Source organism: Cicer arietinum, chromosome 4, assembly GCF_000331145.2.
Source record: "Cicer arietinum cultivar CDC Frontier isolate Library 1 chromosome 4, Cicar.CDCFrontier_v2.0, whole genome shotgun sequence".
Taxonomy (NCBI): Eukaryota; Viridiplantae; Streptophyta; class Magnoliopsida; order Fabales; family Fabaceae; genus Cicer; species Cicer arietinum.
The window spans coordinates 10552257-10573883 of NC_021163.2; the positions used below are offsets into that span (position 1 = coordinate 10552257).

Sequence of the window (21627 nt, forward strand, 5' to 3'; positions counted from 1 at the left end):
TACTTACTAGCTTTAGGGATGGGTTCTAAAAGTAAAAACTAAACTAAATTGCGTATTTAATTTATCATAAACCAAATCGGTTGGAGCTACAACTCTCTTATCAAATCGATTGTAGTAGATATAAAAATTCATCCACCACTTAAGTTTACCACCATAGTTAGAGATCAATTTATCTTACTTGATACTAAAATACTCTTATCAAGTCGATTATAGCATATCTAAAAATGTCGACATCTCTACCAAACCGCTGACGAAAAATCCTGTAATCTTTGTCAATGTCAATATTATTGTATGTGTTTTTTAAGTTAATGAATGAATTTGTCACAGTAAAAATAATATATGCGAGTAAGATATTTGTCACATAATAAATGGTTAATTATGTTGGACAAAAAAAAAAGATGATTGTGTGGATCATCGGTTAGTATACATTCATAAAAGAAATTAAGATTAAGTTTGCAGAAAAGTTAAAATGTTAGTTATTAAATATATATTATTAAAAATAATTTTTTTATATTTGCATTGTTTTTTGAAGTAATGACAACTATTCACACAAAATCTTTTATCTTCTTGTTAATAAATAAAATTAACAAAATTTTTATAAACATTTTAATCTCAAATTGACCATTAAACAAATCATAATATTTTAAAATAATTTTACTTAAGATATATTTTTATTAACACCTTGATCGAAAGTCACTAATAACCCATACAATTTTTTTTAATCAAAATTCTTATTGGTTTATCTTTTTAAATAAAATTTGTTGGATTAATTTTTGAACTACTTAAATTTTTTTTTTAAACATCTTATATTCTAATTTACATCTTGCTCTCAATATTTTTATACCCAATATTTTGTTCTAATGTACATCTTCACTCACAATATTTTTTTCTTCAAATTCGTAAAGGAGTATTTTTTTGTCTTCAATTCACTGTATGCTAAATTAAAAAATAAATCAATTTTTATTCAAAATAAAATACTTAAATATATTTATATATATATATTTTTTGATAAAAATTATATTTCGGGTAAAATAAAAATAATAAAAAACTGAATTGAATAATTTGAAGACGATCATCACTGACCTCTGAAATTCAAAACTAAAAAATATTTTGTTTCGATGTGCGAAAGTTGAAACCCCTCTCTGTTCTGAATATGGGCGACAAACGAAAGAAGCACCGTCATCAACGCGACTCAACCTCCCCTTCCTCTTCATCCTCTCCCTCCATCGATTCTGATTCAGACTCCGACCGGTCTTCTAGACGCCGCCGCCATCGCCGCGAAAAGGACCGTCGCAGAAAGACCGACGGAAGCTCCAAACGGGAAAGAGAAAGCAGGAGAAAGGAGAAGAGAAAAAAGAGAGACAAAGAGAGGACAAAAACCAAGAGACGCCACTATTCCGATGACTCCCACTCTTCCGACGAGGAATCTCAACCTAGGCTTCAGCCACAAATCGCGCTCCGTGAAATGATCACCGAGTTTCCCAATGTCGGCAACGATTTAATGCAGGTATGAATGTATTTCCTTTATTTTATTTATTGAGTTTTTAGGGTTTAAATTGTTCAGATTATGAAATGTTTGAAAAAAAGAAGAAAATATGCCCTAAAATGAGTTTGTTTGTAATTTGTAGAGTGATTGTATGAACTGTGAGTTAATTATTGTTTTGTTTTGATGTTGTAATTAGATATTGCAAATGATTGATAATGGACAAGCTGTTGACATAAAAGATATATCAGAAAGATCTTTAGTGAAGCATCTGAAGAAGCTTTTCATTTCCTTAAATCTTAAGGAAAATGGGGATAGAGTTTTTTTACTGCCGTCTAAAGCTCCACCTACTTTAGATGTTGTTGGTCCTCTAATTCAATCTTATATGCATCCAACGACTGAGCAAGCTGATCCTTCACCCCCATTGCATGAAAGATGTTCGGTTCCGACAGAACAGATTATCGATGACCATTCCACAGATGATCATTCTGTTGGTCCTAGAAAAAGGTTGCCATTCTCTTTAGTCATTTTGTTGACATCTTTTTTATTTTGAAGTTGTTTTTTTTCCTGATAATTGGTTGACTTTATTTATTTTATTTTTCAGGGTGATTGGTCCTGCAATGCCGTCTGCAGAGTTACTTGCTGCTGCTGCCAAATTAACAGAGGCGCACACCGAGTTCAAGTACGGATTTTGAAGTTTTTTTTATTGATTTTGTTTCTTGACATGGTAGTGTCAATTCATATCAGATGATAGATACTGCTTGATATTTTTCAAACTAATGTTTTTAGAGAAGCTGAATTGGATGACGATACTGAGCTATTTATAGGACCTGCACCGCCTGCTATGGTTACTGAAGCAGAATCAGCTAATGATGCAGAACGTTTTGAAGAGGTATTTAATCCGATTCGTAATTGATCAGGATCAAAAAATTTGTTTGTTCTTCAAGTGTTAAAGTAAAATAGGGTATAATGATTGATACATGGTAATGGTATTACAACTATAAAATCAGAATTTATTTGGGGAGCAAGATAAAGAACTTTAATTTGGTGGCATATGCTTTTTACAGTCTTTTTCATTATGTAGCCAGTGGCTTCCTTTAGCTGAAATTGATGTATGTCCATCCAGTTTATTGTTGTGGCATATTTCATCCATTTATAAGATTTCACGCCTTTATCCGAAATTGATGATGCATGAACAATTGCTGGTTTTGGATTAATCTTTAATAGCCAGTCATGTTCTTTTTGTTATGGATATAATAGTTTGGTTTTTTCTCGGTTTACTTCTTGTCGTTCATTTATTAGTACTGAATTAAATTTTTGGATATTTATTTTGTAATTAAATGTAGAGGTATCAGTCATCACCTGTTTATTTATCAGGTCACCAGGATAATGGAAGTTGATATTGACAGCCCATATGATGTTCTAGGTGTTAACCATAATATGTCTGATGTTAACATAAAGAAAAGGTATGGAAATGGAATCTTATATGATGTTCAGGCCACATGTATTTTTGCCAATTTATATTCCTGTTAAAGGATTGGAATCTTATACTCCCATGGAATATGGAGTAAAATTTATTTGTAACTCTTTTAATAAAATTGGAAACAATCATAGGAATGATAAGTGTTTACCATACTTCTTTGTTGGGAATAACATTCTTGTTAATGGTATTTATTTCTGGGGGCCGGAATATAATTATATGCCTTGAAACAAACGCCCCCCGGTTCTTGTGAAAATCTTCTCAATTCAAATCATTGTGGTAATACTAGACAATTACAACTTGTTCTGAACTTAAGACATGGTTTTATTGCAGTAAATAGGATAGTAAAAATGTGACCGGATATGACTAATTTGTTTTGACTTTGAACTATGTACTTACTACTTAGAACTCTATACAAGGAACTGAAAAGGAAAGACCACTAAAATATATCAAGTTCTATATTCTGTACAAACAACAACAAAAACAACCAAGTATTGTGCCAACATACAACTGCATATGATCAAGATTATTATTATTATTTTTGTCTAATCTTGTCTCGTTTAATGTCTCTTAGGTACTGGAAGATATCACTATTAGTTCATCCAGATAAATGCTCTCATCCACAAGCCCATCAAGCATTTATTAAATTAAATAAAGCTTTCAAAGAGTTACAAGATCCAGAAAAGGTGAGCCTGGCAGGAAGGTGGTTTATTATTGAAGTTAAAGTAGCTTTTGGTGGGATCTTTAGTTTGCTTTCGTGTCTTTCTTTTATTTTACATGCACCTAATTAATTACTTTATCTATATCTGGGGCAGTTCCTAGGTTGGTTGTTATCATTTGATGGGAAACTATAATTTATAATATTAAGTGATACAGAAAATAGAATAAAAAGACATTTATTATTAAATTGATAGAATGTGAATCTGGGAGATAGTTATCTACATTACTAAAAATCAGCTCACGAATATCGACATTTATCCTATCCAAAGTCCTATTATCTAGGACTTCAAATTTGACATCACTTTGAATTTTACTCTTTCAACAATATAGATCAAATGCTTCTGATACTAGGGAGCTGATGAGATATGAGTGTGGCAGGGATTTATGAATTGTTGAGCATTTTATTTATTTGATATTTCTGACTTTCTGTATCCATATCTAATTTATGGGTCAATCGTGTCTTGAATTATTATGTTAAATTGGACTTTGTTAAATGTTTAGCTATCAAAAAATTTTGGCTCGATTTATTTAATTTTTTTTATTAGAGGCCAGACTGTCAGAGGCGTATCTGTGTTTTGAGCGAATTTATTTAAAATGTCATATCCATAGTTGAAAAAACAAATTTTATTTTCATTGGAAACCAATTTGTCAATCGTGGAAAATAGCTGTGTGTTCAAATTTTGTTATGCTACAATGCTATAGCACTGCTATAGACGCGATTTGACAACACTTTGTAGTTTATAATTAATAGAGTATCGTAGAACAATAGCGGTTTGTTTGAATTGTGCTACACTAGTGCCGCTATATGATGACTGTTGGAAACTTTTTATAACTTTAGGGACCCTAAATATGTCAAATCATGGAGTGTATTGAAAATTCATATGCAAAGCAGTACCGTGGTCGAAGGAACTTGAGTAATTAGTAATTTAGTAAAATATTTAGCTGGAATCATTTGAAAAAGGTTTGAGCATTTGCTTGTACTTGACCCATTTTGTTACTTGCTTTCATTTTTTATGTTACTAAATAAACAATATTAGTTATCTACTTCTTGGATCTCAGCTTCTAATTTTATTTCTCATATATTTTACCTTTACCGTTTATTTTTTCCCTATAAAATTTCTTAAATTTACAATGATGTTTTGTTTTGGCATCTGTTTTTTTTTTACTCCAAAAGTACTTTGTTCTCATGTTTGACAGCTGATCAATTGGATTCTTTGTTCTACTCCTTATTTTTTCATCTGCAATGCAATGTTTTTTATTTTCAATTAACAAGATTGTGTTGTGTGCTTTGTGTAGCGGAAAGCAATGGATGAGAAAATCAAACAGAAGCAAGAACAGGAGGACTTTAAGGTAACTTGAACTTACTTGTCTGGCTGTACAAGTTTCTGAATCCTAATAGCTTCACACATGACTGCAGGCTGAACTTAAAGTCATGCGAGAGGCTGCACTGTGGAGAAGATCCCAAGGTGAGCTTCTGCAATTTAGATGGTTCCTATCAAGGTTGTGATATAATGACATAAAAAGTATTCATATGTCCTCACCTGACAACCTAAGCTTTTGAGCCTTTGTGCTATCTGCATGCTTTCATGCCCAAAGGGCTTTTACGTGAGGGGTGCGTGTTAGAAATATGATATTAAAGTCACTCATTTGTTTTTATCCAACAGTATAAGTTTTTGGGACAATAGGATCATGCAAAGGTTGTTCACGTCACTTGCTTAAAGTGCCCAATATAACAATGAGTGATTGTAACTTTTGTAGAGGAAAAAATTGGATTAGGATGGGAAAACTTGAAGGTACTTTTATATATTTTCACATGTCAGTAATCTGCCACCTGAAAATTCTCCTGATAATTTGGTGATAGTGTTTAATTTGTCTTAGTTGTAATGATATTGACATGTTCATTTCCCTCTTCTTGGTGCCTGAGTAATTGTCTTGTGACAATTCAAGGCTGGTGAAGTGGTCTGGCACGAACAAACATGCCCCTTTATATGCATGCAAGCATGCTCTCTTGAAAGGGGAGAGTGTGTTATTTGGTGCTATTACTTGTTAACTTTGTATCTCATTAATTGGAACGTGCAGGTATATCCATGGATGGTGATGATGAGCTTCTGGCACAGACAGAGGTTAAAGTGGAACCCAAAAGAGATGAATGGATGACAACACTGCCTCCGGAGAGGAAAGTAAGTACTGTCAATCATTTATTTTTTGGCGTTTAGGCATGCTACGTAAATGCGGTAGGGCACGAATTTTTAGAAAATGTGACCCTTGTATATGATATAATATAGAGTAATATCAAAATATGGTTTAATTATGAATTTATAATACACAATATAGAGTCACTATAACAATTATATGATTGGTCTATATAATTGGTCTTTGACAGATTTTGGTTGGTTTGTAGTTTGTAGACACCATTTAGAAGTTTTAAACTTGCTTTTGGGTTTATACTGGGGCTTAGTATTTATCTTTGGTTTTCTTCTTGGGTTGAGATTCTGGTAGTGCAATTCTAAATCCTCGAACGGAATACACTTAAATATGGATTTGGACCCTACAATATACTCATTTTTTCTTTTTTGTTCCTATTTTTTTCCTCAAAATGGTCCATATAATATAGATATTTTATTTTTTATTTAAGTCATTATAATAATAATATATGTTTTTCTTTATTTTAGTCCTCTTTTTTTGGTTTGAGCCCCTAATCTGCAAGGACTAATTGGACATAAACTAGTATTACATATAGGCAGAAACAAAAGAAAGTATATTACAGGGACTAAAACAAATCGAGGACTAAATGAAGAAGTAATAGTTACAGGGATTGGAGTAAAAAAATACTCTCTCTGATCCTTTTTATAAGAGACAATTGGGTCAAAAGTTGGTCAACAAAAGTTTATGTATCTGGTTATATATATATATACCAGATACATAAACTTCTGTTGACCAAATTTTAATCCAACTGTCTCTTATAAAATAGATCGGAGGGAGTACTATACTACATGGACCAAAAGCACATTTATGCCAAAGGATTATGAATGAGTATTTCTTTTTGCCTTTAGCTTTGTTTGACTTACTGGTCAGTAGTGTTTGCCTTTCTTCATTTAATTTGATATACTTTACTATATTCTGACGACTAAGATATTGTATAGAAATATTAGTCTTTTTGTTCAGACAAATAGAGTATTTTTTATTATACATATTTGGTTATACAGATTGTGAGAAGCTGACTCTGTTTCTTAGTGCATGCTGTCATGACTTTGCAACAATGCAACCGTTAGTAGAATATGTTTGCTTGGAACTTAGAAGTTATATTCACTTGTACATTTATCATCATTTCATGTATTTATGTATTACAGCCTGGTGGTGTGTCTATGCAATCAACCCAATTTAGTCGGGGCTCAAAGGAAGGTAGAGGAGACACTAGTATTTGGACAGACACCCCTACTGACAGAGCCCAGAAAGCTAAGATGAAGTATGTATCATCTCACATTTAGAATGCTTTGATAGTGAATTTTCATTTCCTTCAACCAGTATAGTCTACTCCATGATTTCAACAGCTTAATGGAGAAAAAATGATATTTCCATGACAGTTATTTGGAAGCATACAACGAGGCTACTGCACTAGCCTCAAATGAAGAAGATAAGAAAAGGGCCAGTGCGGATGCAGATTTAGTGGACAAATACAACAAAGCAAAACGATCAAAAACATTGGTTCAAAAACATCAAGAAGAGGTTGCTAGCAAATCCAAGAAAAAGTCCAAGCAACAGACGGAAAAGGGAGAGTGGGTGGGTCAACATCCATGGAAGCCATGGGATCGTGAAAAGGATCTGACAGCTGGGAGGATGAAAGTAAAACTTGATGCAGAAGGCATGTCTGAGGGCTTAACTTCAAGGTTTTCTTCTGGTAACTTTCAAAGGAACTTCCTTTGATTCGATCAAGAGTGAGTTTGCTTGCCTGAACAAAGACCTGTTTAATGAGCTTCTAATAGAAATTGGGTTATTCATTTTCTAGATGGTTAGTTTCTCTTATTCATCATGTATTTTATTTTTATTTTATCTTCTTGATTAACTCTATCATAGGCTGATTCCCTTTTCTACACATGTATGTATGCAATAGGTGCCGAATACAGTCACGTGCTTCAAATACGACGGAGAGTTCTGATTACAGAATTGCGTGACTGGCCTGATTCCAATTTTCATAAATTACATACAGATGTATATCTTTCAAGCATGTTTATGTGCAGTATTTATGTCTGTTGCATGTGGTTATAGCTAGTAAAACAAGTGAAGATAGTATTACATATACTGTCAAGTCTATATTTGATTGGGCTAGGTGTATGTTTATCGTTGCTCATAAAAAATGTCACTTATCAGTTATCACTGCAGTCAAGTGGTGCAGGACTATATAAGAAGATCCATTTCACGCGTTTCAATGTCTTTGTCTTGTTAATAGAATCCTTATTTTCCAAATTTACATATTTAGATGGATTTCCTTATATATTTTTCGTATGATTTTTAGCTTAATCAATCATAATTTTATTAAACTCATAACTTTCTCAAAGTTTGTTATAATTATAAAATGCTTGTTTTATATTAAGAGTCATTCGAAAAGCATTTAAGTGTTTTTCTTACATGTGGGGGCACATTTGAAATATTGGAAAGTAAAATCGATTAGTTAAATTTAATTTTAAGCAGAAAAAACATAGCATTGCAAACCACACTATTAAACAGTCGTGCCTATATAGTGTTATGGCATTATTATTTAAGTGACTCAACTTGCACAATACTAAATTTATTAACTATTTATTCCAAGAACGAACAAAAATTTGGTTTAAAACATTGAAGTCAATCTTGTTGGTGAAAAATGGCGCCACTAGAATTTTGTTGTAAGATTGTTAGTTAAATCAATGATTAAAAACGAATAATGTGCTTGATCATGCACAACCCTTTGTTTTGATTAGATTTGTTAATTATTTGTTTTACAATAATCAATCCAACAATCAATTGGGATTATATCAAGATCAGTGGAGTCTTAAATATAATCAAAATAATTTAGTGGAATTCATTTGAATTTAACATATAGAGATAATGTGTTAAAAAAATGTCATTAATGAGAATATCATTCACTTGTGTAATTTACATATGAAAGAGTGAAATGTAATCTTTTACTATTGAATGAAAATTTCATATATCTTTTTCTCTATTTTAAGTAATATAAAGTATATATGAGAAGTTTCTTATCAATTTAAAAGTGATTCAACGATTTAGATAAATTCACTTGGATAAATAAAACATAAAACTAAGTGTCAAAACTTAGGACGCCATTTTTTGTCTTATATAAAAGACAATGTGATATAATTTCATAAAACCAAAAAAGTTATTAACATTTTGCAATGAAGTGACATACTATTACAAAAGTAAAAACATCGATTAAGTATGCAATTGATGCGGTCATGATTTCCCAACCTTGGAGTTTGAAGACATTTTATCGCGAGTTTTTTTATTTTATTTCATATTTATTATTATTATTATTATTATTATTATTATTATTATTATTATTATTATTATTATTATTTCCTTCACATTATTTTTTTATGTTGGTAACAGTTAACGATTATATTAATATATTTCTGTAAATGTAAAAATATTATACATAAAAAAATAAGAATAAGCCCATATACGACATCTCAGTATCTCATTCAATGTTGCTCGTAAATGACATATAATTTTAATTAAAAATTTCATATATCTCTCAACAGAAAGAAAATAGCACGCAATGCTTGGTCACCATAGAAGAACACAAAACAAAAATTATATTTGTCCCAAGCTAATGAGCTATAAAAAAATGATATAATATAATATATATAGCTATAGATAGGAACCATAACAGACAAAAGGAATAATGATTACCAGTAATCATCAATTCATCTATGGCATACATTCTTAGGATTAAATTTTAAAAGGGAGACAAGATGGGTTGTGACACAAGGCATGTCATTATCAAAGTTGGGTTTAGCTTAACATTTTATTTCTAGAAGACATCTTGTTAAAATATGCACGTAATGTACTCAAGAAAAAGAAATATAAACATAATATCCATTCAGAAAAATATTAAAATAATGTTTTCTTTACAATTTTTTATTGATAGCAGAAATCGATATACTCATTCGTCTAAAATTTAAATTAAATATATTAGTTCTTTTAATTTATTTTTACTTATATTTTTAAACAGAACATATGTATCTTACTTTAAAATGGTCCAAATCAATAATTTAACAAGAATCACTTAAAACTCACCAAATGAATAGTAACAAAAGATATATTAAAAAAGTGTAAGAAATGTTTTGTTACAGCATTTCTTATCCATACATATGTCATATATATAATGAGGAGGGTTGAAAATGTATGCTTTATAAATACACATAATGTTAATGTGGGTCACTCAATAGCCCAACCTCTTGTAGTCCCACAAACCGCCCCAAAAAAAAGGGGTATACTTGCTTGATATGCACTATTTCTTTGTTTGATGAAGCAACCCCACCACACTCCTTATCAAAATGATGAGTAATGTATTTAAATATTAATGTGGGGTCCCAAATTCACACCTTCCAATACTTTCTTTTCTGCGGCTACTTTCCTAACAATCTAATTGGTTATCCATTCCTCTTGCTCAGCTTCATTGAAAGAGACTTCAAATAGTTACTCTACAAGGTTTGGTTCCCCACAAACATTCTATTACTAGAGAAAAGAGATTCTTTTTGCTCTGTTTAAAAGGACACGAGAAAAAGTATTTGTTTCTTAGCTTTATTTTTGTCTTTTGCTTACAAATTTGGTGGAAGTTTTTAGCTTTATATGTCAGGGGTCGCACAGATATTATAAATTTCAAAATCTTATATTTCAATCACACAATAGTTGACAAGTAGCTATAACTAGCTTATATCAAATTTAATGAAATAGTAGATTTGGATTTACATTCTTTAAATAAGATTTCAAATCTTATAGTTAGAAAAAGATGAGGTTGAGAGATATAATTTTATTAAAAAGGATTAGTCAAATTATTCAACTCAAATTAATCATAAATATGTAACACTAATAATATGACTAATTGTAACTCTCAATATTTATCAATTTGAAAAAGAAATCAATGACATTAGAAGATAAGTCTATTATCTCGTCATATTCAATGAAGAGAGAAATAAAGTCAAAAAAAAATTAATCAGAAAAAGTTAATAAATATAAATATTAATACCGTTACTCTTTACGATAGTTATGATAATAAAACTATTTATTTCTTTTGAGAAATACAAAATATCATTTTTCGTTACTTAGTTATTATTAAGAAATTGAAACATTATTTTTATACTTGTACGTGATAGCTAATTGTGAAAAGCACACAAGATGAGTAGTCTCCTTCCGGCGACTTTTTCTTAACATAATATTTATGCTAATTAATGCTAATCCCATATTAGAGAGATATAATAATGCCAAACGTCATTGCCAAAATTATGTATTTTTACCAAAAATAAGCAATTATAAGCATTGAAGTCAAATAGAGTTGAAGGAAGGATTATATTGCAAGTTCCTATTAAGACCACTCTGGTGGAATATCACTGGACCCTGTTACCATTGACACAAGTTGGTTACCGGCCATGACAATGACAAAATTGATTATCAATCTCACTTGCTACTGATTTTGACTTTAATTTCACTTGTTCACTATCTTAAGTTGACTACATTTCAACACTAATGTGTTTTCAATTATTCCACCCATTTAAATTAAGGTTAGAATTTTAATGCTTACTTAGATAAAAATTGATGTTTCAGCTACTTTAATTTAATTGAAACTAGTAGTAATATAAGGCTAACATCTAGCGACTTCAAAATAGTGTGAATGGTTATTACATGTTATTGAGAGAATCCTTATCTATATGAAAAAGTATAAGAAAGCAAAGAAAAATAAGATAAAATGTGAGACCCTTTTTATGTTGTTACATTATATATTTGAATAAAAGTTATATATCACAATGATGATATTTTCTTCCTTATTTTGCATGCTAAAATAATAATGTGCCTTTTTTTCTTTCAGCCAATTGTGCATCTTGTTCACACACAATGCTTGCACTGAAACCTATATTCCTGATTTTCTTTTTTCCAATTGTGAAATTATAGCAATACTCATTAAATGAAAATATCTAGTGGTGGTCCTAGTGGTGACACCTTAGGTAGGCCATTTTGCTAATAATGGTTTTGCAAAATAGCCTTAGCATATGAGAATACAATCATAAAAAAGAGAAAGCAATTTCCAAAATTACAAAAAAATGGTCCTGCATTATAATTTTATAGACAAAGCTAGCCTAAGCATTTGATGTACAAAACATTACACTACATAAAATTATGCACACCATTAATTAATTGATTAATTGTTGCTAAATGTGAATTTTAATTCCACAAATTTGAATTAGATATGCATGTGTACATCAAAGAACATGTTTGTAACATTATAGTCTTAGCACATGCAATGTTTACATCATAGTGTATTTGAACAAGGTTTGTATAACAAGCTTCATTTGGAAGTTGAAATGTTTACATAAAGAGTAGTGATTATCACACCTCAATTATACACTCTGTAATTGAAATAGTAGCAATTTCTAAGGTGTAATCAATTTGAAAAATTGTCTAGGGTCATTTTCAGAAAGTTTGAGTTCAACAACAACAGTATCTAACATAAGATCTTTAGTTATTAATTAAACTCAATTGGTCACGCGCCCATAATAATAATGACACTTGTTTCTTCTTAATTAATTACATATAAATACTGATAATTGGTTCTATCCTAGCCTATCTGAAATTATTAAAGATATAATTAGAATTTCAAACCCATTTAGCATTTGTTAATCAAAATTGATAGCGAACTATAGCCAATTAGAAGTGGAAAATCTAAATTAGACAATAATTACAACATTAAAATATCATTCTAAATTGTAAAGTCGGTAGATCATATCTGATTGTGATGATTTTATTAGATTGGGTTCATGATTTTTTTGTGATCTATGAGAATTTGACACGGGACCCACTTTTTAATTTTATCTTTTCCCCTTTCTTTGTTTTATTTTTATTTTCGATTAGCTATTCTTTTTCATTTGGAAAGATTGGAAATAAGTTAAATATTTAAGGTAAAATTACTAAATCAATTGCTTTAATTTTTATATATATAAAAAAATATTTAATAAAAATGCCTCAAAAAAATTATTTAAAAATAAGACTTTACATTTTAATATATTTAAAATAAATTTTTGACTTAATTGTAATTTGAGTCCCTCTATTTTTAATGATTTACGAAATTGGTCTTTTTATTTTAAAAGTCGATAATTTTGGTTCCTCCTTTGATTTTTAACTAAAAAATTATGACGTGAGATGTTTTAAATAACGTAAGATATGATACAATAATGTAAAATGATTAACACCCATGAAATTGGAATAAAACGCACTAAAAATTTAACTATCAACTTTAATTTTTTTTCCCATATTTTTAATTTAATTAATGACATATGAATAATTAATGCATCTAGATGGTTATATATCATATAATTATATATTACGTCATTAAAAATATTCAATTCTGCATTTTTTAGTTCAAAAAATTAAAGGAGGAACTAAAGCTGTCAACTTTTAAAATAAGGAGACAATTTTCGTGAATTAGTAATAATAGAAGAACTAAAACTGCAATTAAGTCTAAAATTTTATATAATTTAATACTATCTCAATAAATATTAAATTAATTAATTTTATTATTAATTAAAAAGAAGGATTATAAAATATCAATTATATTAATTTAATAAATAATTTTATAATTATAAATTTTAAAATATCTTATATTATAATTTATTGTAGATCTCCGTATATGCCGAGTGGGTCAGGAGGATATATATCATAGGTAGTTAAAGGAATGTTACATCTCTTTAGTGAAGAAAGTAGTAAAAGGTTGATAAGGTAATAAAATTAAACTTTGTGAACATCAAAATCAGGTTATGCTTTTGTTTGTTGAAAAATGGTGTTGTGCACCGACTATACAAGAAGGTATGGATAGCTTAATCTTAAAAAGAAAAAAGACAATCACATTTTTGAAGATACTGATTTGACAATTATGGAACTTATAGAGTTATTAATTATTATATGTCCATATAGCTTTCAATTTCATTCTGTTTAATGAAATTTTGTCTTTGTACGATTAACATATTTTTAACTTTATTTCTATTGCTGATTAACATGTTGTTTACGTCATGTTTAGCGAATGAATGGCTTTTTTGGTGACATTTTTTGAAAATAATTACTAGAGAGAAAATGTCAAAACAATATTCTGAATATTAATCCTTCATTTGGAGAATTCCATGCTTCCGGTTAAAAATAAATCAAGGTTAAATATACTTTTAATTTTTTTTAAAATTTAAAATTCATTTTTCGTACATATAATTTATTTTTCGACTATTAATCTCTACAATATTTTTTATCAATAATTTTAGTTCATATAAAATCAAAATAAATAAATTCGTAAAAGTTAATTTTATTGACAAATGTCGATATTATTAAATTGAATATTATGTTTCAAGTTTAATTTAAAATTTCACAATTGTGTGTGAATTGTTTTTATTATTTTGTCTATAATAAAAAAATCAAAATAAATAAAAACTTTTATTGGAGTATCACCAAATTTTACAAATACATTTTAAGCATTACAATAGAATTAAGTCTATGCAAAAAAAAAAAAAACTAACCCAAAATTCAAATTTTAGGTACAAATTTTTGTTATTTTGATTTCATTGAATTTTTTACGCTTAAAACATCATATTCAATTAATCTCTAATTAAGAAATTATAAATTTTGTGGAGAAAATGCTAATAATATTTTAAATATGTATGTAAAAGTTCATTCAAAATTTTAAATTTTAAATGAAAAATAAAAATATAAGAACTAAAAACAAATTTTAAAATTGGTAGTTCAGTTAAAAATAAATGACAAATTCAGAGACTCAATTATAAGTATTTTTAGTTCCGATACTTCATTTAAAATTTGTAAATAATTTAGGGAATTCAGTTGAACCTAATATATTATTTGGTTAAAAATTGTTGTATGTTGAAAAAGGTTTGAAACACTACAGAGTCCTCTTTTTGAGAAAATATGAAACAGAATATTGACCAACATGAAACTGTACGGAATACATTTCTTGGTCAAATTTTCTTACCTATAAGAGTGTTTGAGATTATTTTAGAAAAAAAAGAAACAATTACTACTTTTATTTGAAAATAATGATTTCGCACTCATATTTCTTTTTTGTATTCTGCTAATTAAAAACTTATTTTCAGTATTTTTAAAACTACTATTAAGAATAATTTATGCAGTCAAAAATAATCTCTGCACGATATTAAAGTGAAAATAAAGTATTTTTATTGAATATATTTATGTACACACAAAAGAATTTTTGCTTTATATAATATTTTTAAAAAATAGACTACCTTTTAACAAAACTTCGAAACTAAATTTTTTACTTTACCAAAAATCCACAATTATATAATTTAAAAATCATAAACATTGGCAATAAACAAAAATTAAAATTATCTCAATAGACAATAATAATTAAGTGAAAAAGAAGATGATAAAACTCCAACATCAAATAAAAAATTAAAGTACATAAAAACAATTACGATAAATCATCAAAACCTTAATATGTACCCATATGATACTACTAATACTACTACGTTGAGAAACCTTCATTCCTCAAAAAATCTATTTGAACTTTGTTCCACCCTTCTTTCTTCTTCACCAATTTGATCATTGGTTGAAGGTGGGGTTGGAAATAGAAACTTTTGGGCCCCAATGTAGGCCCTCCAAAAGTTCACAAGTTGGACCTAAACAATCATTAATGCTATATATTTTATTTTATTTTATCATATTTTTTTCCCTATGCTTCATCTTCTTAAAATAAACAATGGAAGTTATTGAAAACAAAATAAGATGCATTGATTATAGATGTACTGTTTGATTCCAGGCTTTAAAGCTTAATTTCTGTCTTTGCAGTTGTTTGTAAGTTAATAAACCAATTCACAAAATTTCATGGTTCATACACAAGCAACCTCTTCAACACCACAAGATAAAATATACATGAAATGTATTTACAAGCAAACTATACTTTCCATATTTAATTATTTAACTTCTTAGTCCTTAGTGATGCATAATTTCTAGTATCCATTATTGATATAAATATTTATTGCTGTTTAAAAGTGAATAATTTTTGTTGAAAAATTTCCTAGACACATAATATGAATTATTTTATCTTCAATAGAGTTTTTCTATGTATTCAATGAAAAAATATCCTGATAATTCCAAGTTTAGTTATGAAATGAGTAAAATATAATCAAAAAGAAGTATTCCAAGTTTAGTTATGAAGTGAGTAAAATATAATAAAAAAGGATTGTTATTGTAGAACTATAAATATCACAAATGAGTATATTTTAATATTTCTTTCACATTATGTATGTTAAATTTTCAAACTTTTTTTCCTCGGATTGGAGAGCTAGGCATTAAATAATACTACTATAAGCAAAGTCTATTGTAGTCCTGATATAAAGCATCAACGCCAAATTAATTACATTTAGAGTTTAGACACAATAATTTGGTCTAATTTTGTAACATTATTTTCCTAAGACTAGGTCAAAGTAAAATAACATTGTATATGTCACAAAACAATGATTGAACCGCTAAAAGAATTATATTATAAACGATAAACACTTATATTTCGGTGGCTCATGTAATTTCAAATCCTATTAGAACGAGCATGCTCATTAACCAATAGAAAACAGATTATTTTTTAAGAAATATACTAAAATATTGATTTTCACTTAAGATGTTTAGAGCAGTAATTGATACTTGATTTTCACATATGATAGTTAAAGACTTTATCATATAAACTTTACTAATATATATATATATATATATATATATGTTATTTAAATATTTTAATATATAAATAAAATAAATTTATTTTTAATATTGTAATATATAAATAAAAATAATACAATAATATTGACATAACAAAATTTACAAATGTCATATAAGTATCATACCATTAATAAAAATATCACATCATAAAAAATAGGAGAGACTGAAAAAATCTTAAAAATTAATTAATAGAAATATTATAATTTTATAATAAATTATAAAGAGTAATTCTTTTTATTTTACAAATTAATTTTATAATGATGAGTTAGGTCAAATATAAAATCTAAAATAGAATTATTTATATAAAATTTAAGAATGACTGATAACGATTATCATTTCTATACTGTGACTAATTATACGATGGTAATTATTATGTTACTAATAATTTTTAATCATTAATTTTCTATTAAAAAATTACAATCATAGCCAGATAATAGTATAAACTAATATAGATCATCAAAATAAATTAGCATAAACTAATTACTTTTATAAAAATAAACTAATTAATTATAAAAAAATTGTGAAAGATAAAAATAATAACATCTTGTCTGTATGGATGCGAGTATATGACTGTATACAAATTACAAAGAATAATAACATCTTGTCTGATGTTTATATTTAATATTTAAATGTGTTTCAAACATGATTGCTTCCAACGCAAGAGAAAAAATGTAAAACATTATTTATTTTACCGTATAAGATTTTTGAAAAAAATATTTGATTAATTAAGTTAAAATGTTTGATATGACTTTTATAATTTTAATGAATCAATGTTTTGTTATATGAAATTTAAGTTAATTTATTAAAAAATAGAGAAAAAGAAACTTTTATTACTACAAGTGACACCAATAGCTAAGTCTCCGACAGAATTTAAATTTGATACCTTAAAATTATAAAACTAAATTCTTAACTCTAAGTTAATGCTTATGATTTGGATGGCTAATATTGCTATTGTATTGAAGTGTATCATTTAGTCATTTATTATATTAATAGTTAAGTGTAAATAATGATGATAAAATAATAATTACCGGAGTATTAGATAAATAAGTATACTTTTAAATAACATTTGAAAAGTGAAAAATACATAGAAGTAATACAAAAAGATTGACAAATAAGAAATTGTCATACACCAAACACCAATAACCAACTTAATATAAGCCATAGCAATCTTAAAAACTGTTTTTCTTTACTCAAGCTTTAAAACCTGGATAGACGTCACTAGTCACAACTCACAAGAAAACAAACAAAAAGAAAACAACAAAGTAGTACATGTAAGCAAGCGTTGGGACAAAATGACGTCAGCATTTTATTAAAACTAGTAGTACTTTTTTCTCTTTCTTATTATAAGACCTGTAACAAAATTTACTAATATTTAAAAAAAGTCGTGCTAAGTGTCTTCATCAAATAAAAAAAATTATCAATTTTCATAAGTTTAAAATATAAATTATACAATTTTTGAGATTTTTTTTTTATATATTTTCATTCTTAACAAGTGTCTTAAGAATACTTGTTAGTATTTTTCTATTAATTTTTTTTTTAATAATACATGTGTTTAAAAGTTTACTTTTACATAACATTTATTTTTATAATTATTAATATTATAAGAAAATTTATTAATGTAATATAGAGTAATATAGTAAGAGAGAAAAAAAAAGTGAAATGTAGTTAGTTTATAAATAATACGTTGCTGTTATTGTGTCCATAGAGTCCTTGTATTTAGTAGTGTAAAGGGCACTCTCGAGGTATACTAAACTTTCTATACAAGCTTTCGGCCACTCACTACTCAAACAAATATAAATGTTACTAAGATTTTCATCTTAAATTAATAAACCCAATCTAAATGAGACAACAAACCATTGAAAAGGAAAGTACAATTGTTGCTAATCTAACTTATCTAGGCTTTATGTGACATTTATTAAGTTAATCCTTTTTATGTATTTATATATATACCCACTTCACACAAATCCCAAAATGGCCTTTTTGATCCTTAGTATAATATACTTATACTAGTACTAGTACTCTGCCTTTACTATTATAATATCAGAAAAGGGTGCATTGTTCTCAAAGAAACCTGTATCAGTTATATTATTACTTTACCAAAGGATAATATATCAAAATCTGTATTCTTTTTCAATAATCAAGTCATGTAGCTGGAACTTTGTTCACAGAAAGCAGGTTGTCCAGTTACTCGAACTGTCAAATTTCTTTCTTATGTTTGTTGCACCAATTCCATGAAATAAATTTATTACATTAATATATATAAAAGATTCCATGATATGAGTCTAACAGCAAGTGATTAATGAGAAATTAAAACAAGAAGATCAGAAAGAAAGAGGATATAGAGTATGGTGGTAAGCATATGAAAAGAGTAGTAGTAATGCAATTAATGATGATAATAAACATGTAGAGTTTGATTTGGACAGCATGACATATATAAAATGTTGGTAAATGGGACGGCGCACCAAACAGAGAATTTATATTGTGAAATGAGGAAGAGAAGAATGAATTATGTGACATTTAATTAGATGAAGATTTATAAAAAGGTGGAAGAGAAGTGGCGTGAAAACTGTATATGAGGCCGTCCAAAGAATGAAAGAAAGAAAGAAACACTTTTACATCTATCTATCTATCTGCCACCCCACGCGCAATCATCTTTATATATATTAATCTTCTCCTCTGCTTCTTTTTTATACAACATTCTTTCTCTCTTTCATTTGCTAATACAATATATAACACCTCTCCTCTCTTTATTCAATACACATCTCTCTCTCTCTCTCTTCCATTCCTTCTTTCAACAACAATATCATCACATCAACCCAAATTTCTCTCAGTGAGTTCACTACTATTCATTCATTCATATATATATATGTGCATTGCATGCTTTTCTCAATCTCCTCATGTGCTAATCCATGTCTATTATTCATAGCCTGCAAATGTTTTATAAACTCATCTATAGCTTATTGTTTACATTTCTTAATTAAAGTCTTAAATGTTTTGGTTTTTTGTCAACTCAGATGTAGTATTAGTATATTATGATCTCCTCAACAGTGATATGTATATCATCAATTTCAAAGTTATCAATTAAATCAGTATTTTTGGAGTATTATTCATAAGATTAAGAACCATGAGTAGTGATTATGTGTTTGGAAATTAGTGTGAAAAAGATCTTAAGCTATTGAGTGGAACAAACTTTATCTAGCATGCTATGTGTTGTGGTGGTGAATTTGTGATGAACAAAGGAAGGTATATCTCCACCACCAAGAAGCTTAGTTTTGAGAGTGCAATGCACTGCACTCAAAGTGATAGACAGCAAAGTCAAGCTTTTCGGCTAACTTTGTGTTCAAAATACTTTTTTCATCTCATGCAACTAAAGCCATATAGTTTCTTAGGCTTAATTATAACAATAATTATAGGCTTCTTTGTTTTATTTGTTCATTAATGGTGGGATCCACACATGGTCTGCCAATTTTGTCATTGCACATGCCAAACAAATTGTTGGGTTGGGTCCAATTACAAAGTTGCATCATCATCATCATGGCTATATTTCTCAGCCCTAGCTACCTATTCATACATTTTTTAGAGCTATGAGGTAGTAATTCATTTTTTAGCTACTAGAGACATTTTTTTGTTAATTTTCTTACTATTGGAGTATCTTCTAATGCTGCCTAATTACCATTAGGCCTTAATTGGCCAAAAAATAAACATGTTTCATGTATATTAATGAAATTATAAAACCAAAACATATAATATATAAATGGTAATTAAAATTGATCGATCCTAATGAATGTTCCTTTTGTTGTTGGTTAATTAATTATTTCAGGAGAGATCATCATCATCATCATCAATGGATATGGAATCATGTGTACCACCAGGATTTAGATTTCATCCAACAGAAGAGGAACTTGTGGGGTATTATCTGAACAGGAAGATTAACTCACTCAAAATTGATCTAGATGTTATTGTTGAGGTTGATCTCTATAAAATTGAACCATGGGACATACAAGGTATATTATACTATATAACATATTGTTTTCACACACACACACTCATTGTTATAATTCAAAATCAATAGTTGACTTTGGAATGTTATATAATATAATATAATGATGTGATTGTTGAAATATGCAGATAAATGCAAGCTAGGATATGAGCAACAGAATGAGTGGTATTTTTTCAGCCACAAAGATAAAAAGTATCCAACAGGAACAAGAACTAACAGGGCAACTGCTGCTGGATTTTGGAAAGCAACTGGAAGGGATAAAGCTGTTACTTCAAAAAACAGAATCATTGGAATGAGGAAGACTCTTGTTTTTTACAAAGGACGTGCCCCTAATGGAAGGAAAACTGACTGGATTATGCATGAATATAGGCATCAAACCTCTGAACATGCCCCTCCACAGGCAAGTCATTTCATTTCTTCATGAACCAATATATTTTGCCATTTTAAGTTATGTTATTTGCATTAAAAAATATAATTCATAAAACAATTAATTATAATGGTAAGAGTCTTTTGGTGCAGATATACACATCAATTAAACTACTAATGATATGAAATGGAAGGAGTATTATATATGAAAAGGCTTATCCTTTTTTTTTTTAAAAAAAGAAGCTTAACCTTTTTAATAATTGTTTAATGAGTATAAAAAGAAATCAAAATGGCATTTTGATAAGATGGTGTTGTCAAAACCACTTGCATCCACTACAAGGATCATTCTTCTAAATTGCGATTACAGTCTAATCTATATTGGATAAGCTTATTGCAGTGGATGATACCAATTACCACGGATAAGTTTATTGCAACTGCAACTATAATCGCAATTTAGAAGAATGATCCTTGTAGTGGATATGAGTGGTTTTGACAACACCATTTTATCAAAATGACGTTTTGATTTCTTTTTATACTCATTAAACAATTATTAAAAAGATGACATTTCAATGAGAATTTATTTCTTTACTC

At 28.3% G+C, this 21627-nt stretch overlaps 2 protein-coding genes across 3 annotated transcripts in view; both read left to right on the top strand.

Annotated features, from left to right (window-relative positions):
• The first annotated feature begins 1071 nt into the window (after positions 1-1071).
• LOC101491026 (uncharacterized) lies at positions 1072-8175 on the top strand. The gene is made up of 12 exons (XM_004496309.4): positions 1072-1507; positions 1683-1990; positions 2088-2165; positions 2273-2375; positions 2861-2949; positions 3538-3649; positions 4980-5033; positions 5101-5149; positions 5763-5863; positions 7034-7149; positions 7268-7692; positions 7795-8175. Exons 1-11 carry the CDS (start codon positions 1154-1156, stop codon positions 7605-7607), a joined length of 1704 nt encoding a protein of 567 aa, XP_004496366.1. The 5' UTR covers positions 1072-1153; the 3' UTR covers positions 7608-7692; positions 7795-8175.
• A 10984-nt stretch (positions 8176-19159) lies between these two features.
• The window catches only part of NAC32 (NAC domain-containing protein), a 3540-nt gene continuing 1072 nt past the window's right edge, over positions 19160-21627 (top strand). Inside the window, exons 1-3 of one of the 2 annotated variants that reach the window (XM_073367126.1) lie at positions 19160-19500; positions 20491-20674; positions 20799-21074. In XM_073367126.1, coding sequence (XP_073223227.1) covers positions 20515-20674; positions 20799-21074 — 436 coding nt within the window. In that variant the 5' untranslated portion in view covers positions 19160-19500; positions 20491-20514. Of the gene's footprint in view, positions 19501-19823; positions 20260-20490; positions 20675-20798; positions 21075-21627 lie in introns of those variants that run through there. The other variant, XM_073367127.1, reaches the window with a different exon arrangement.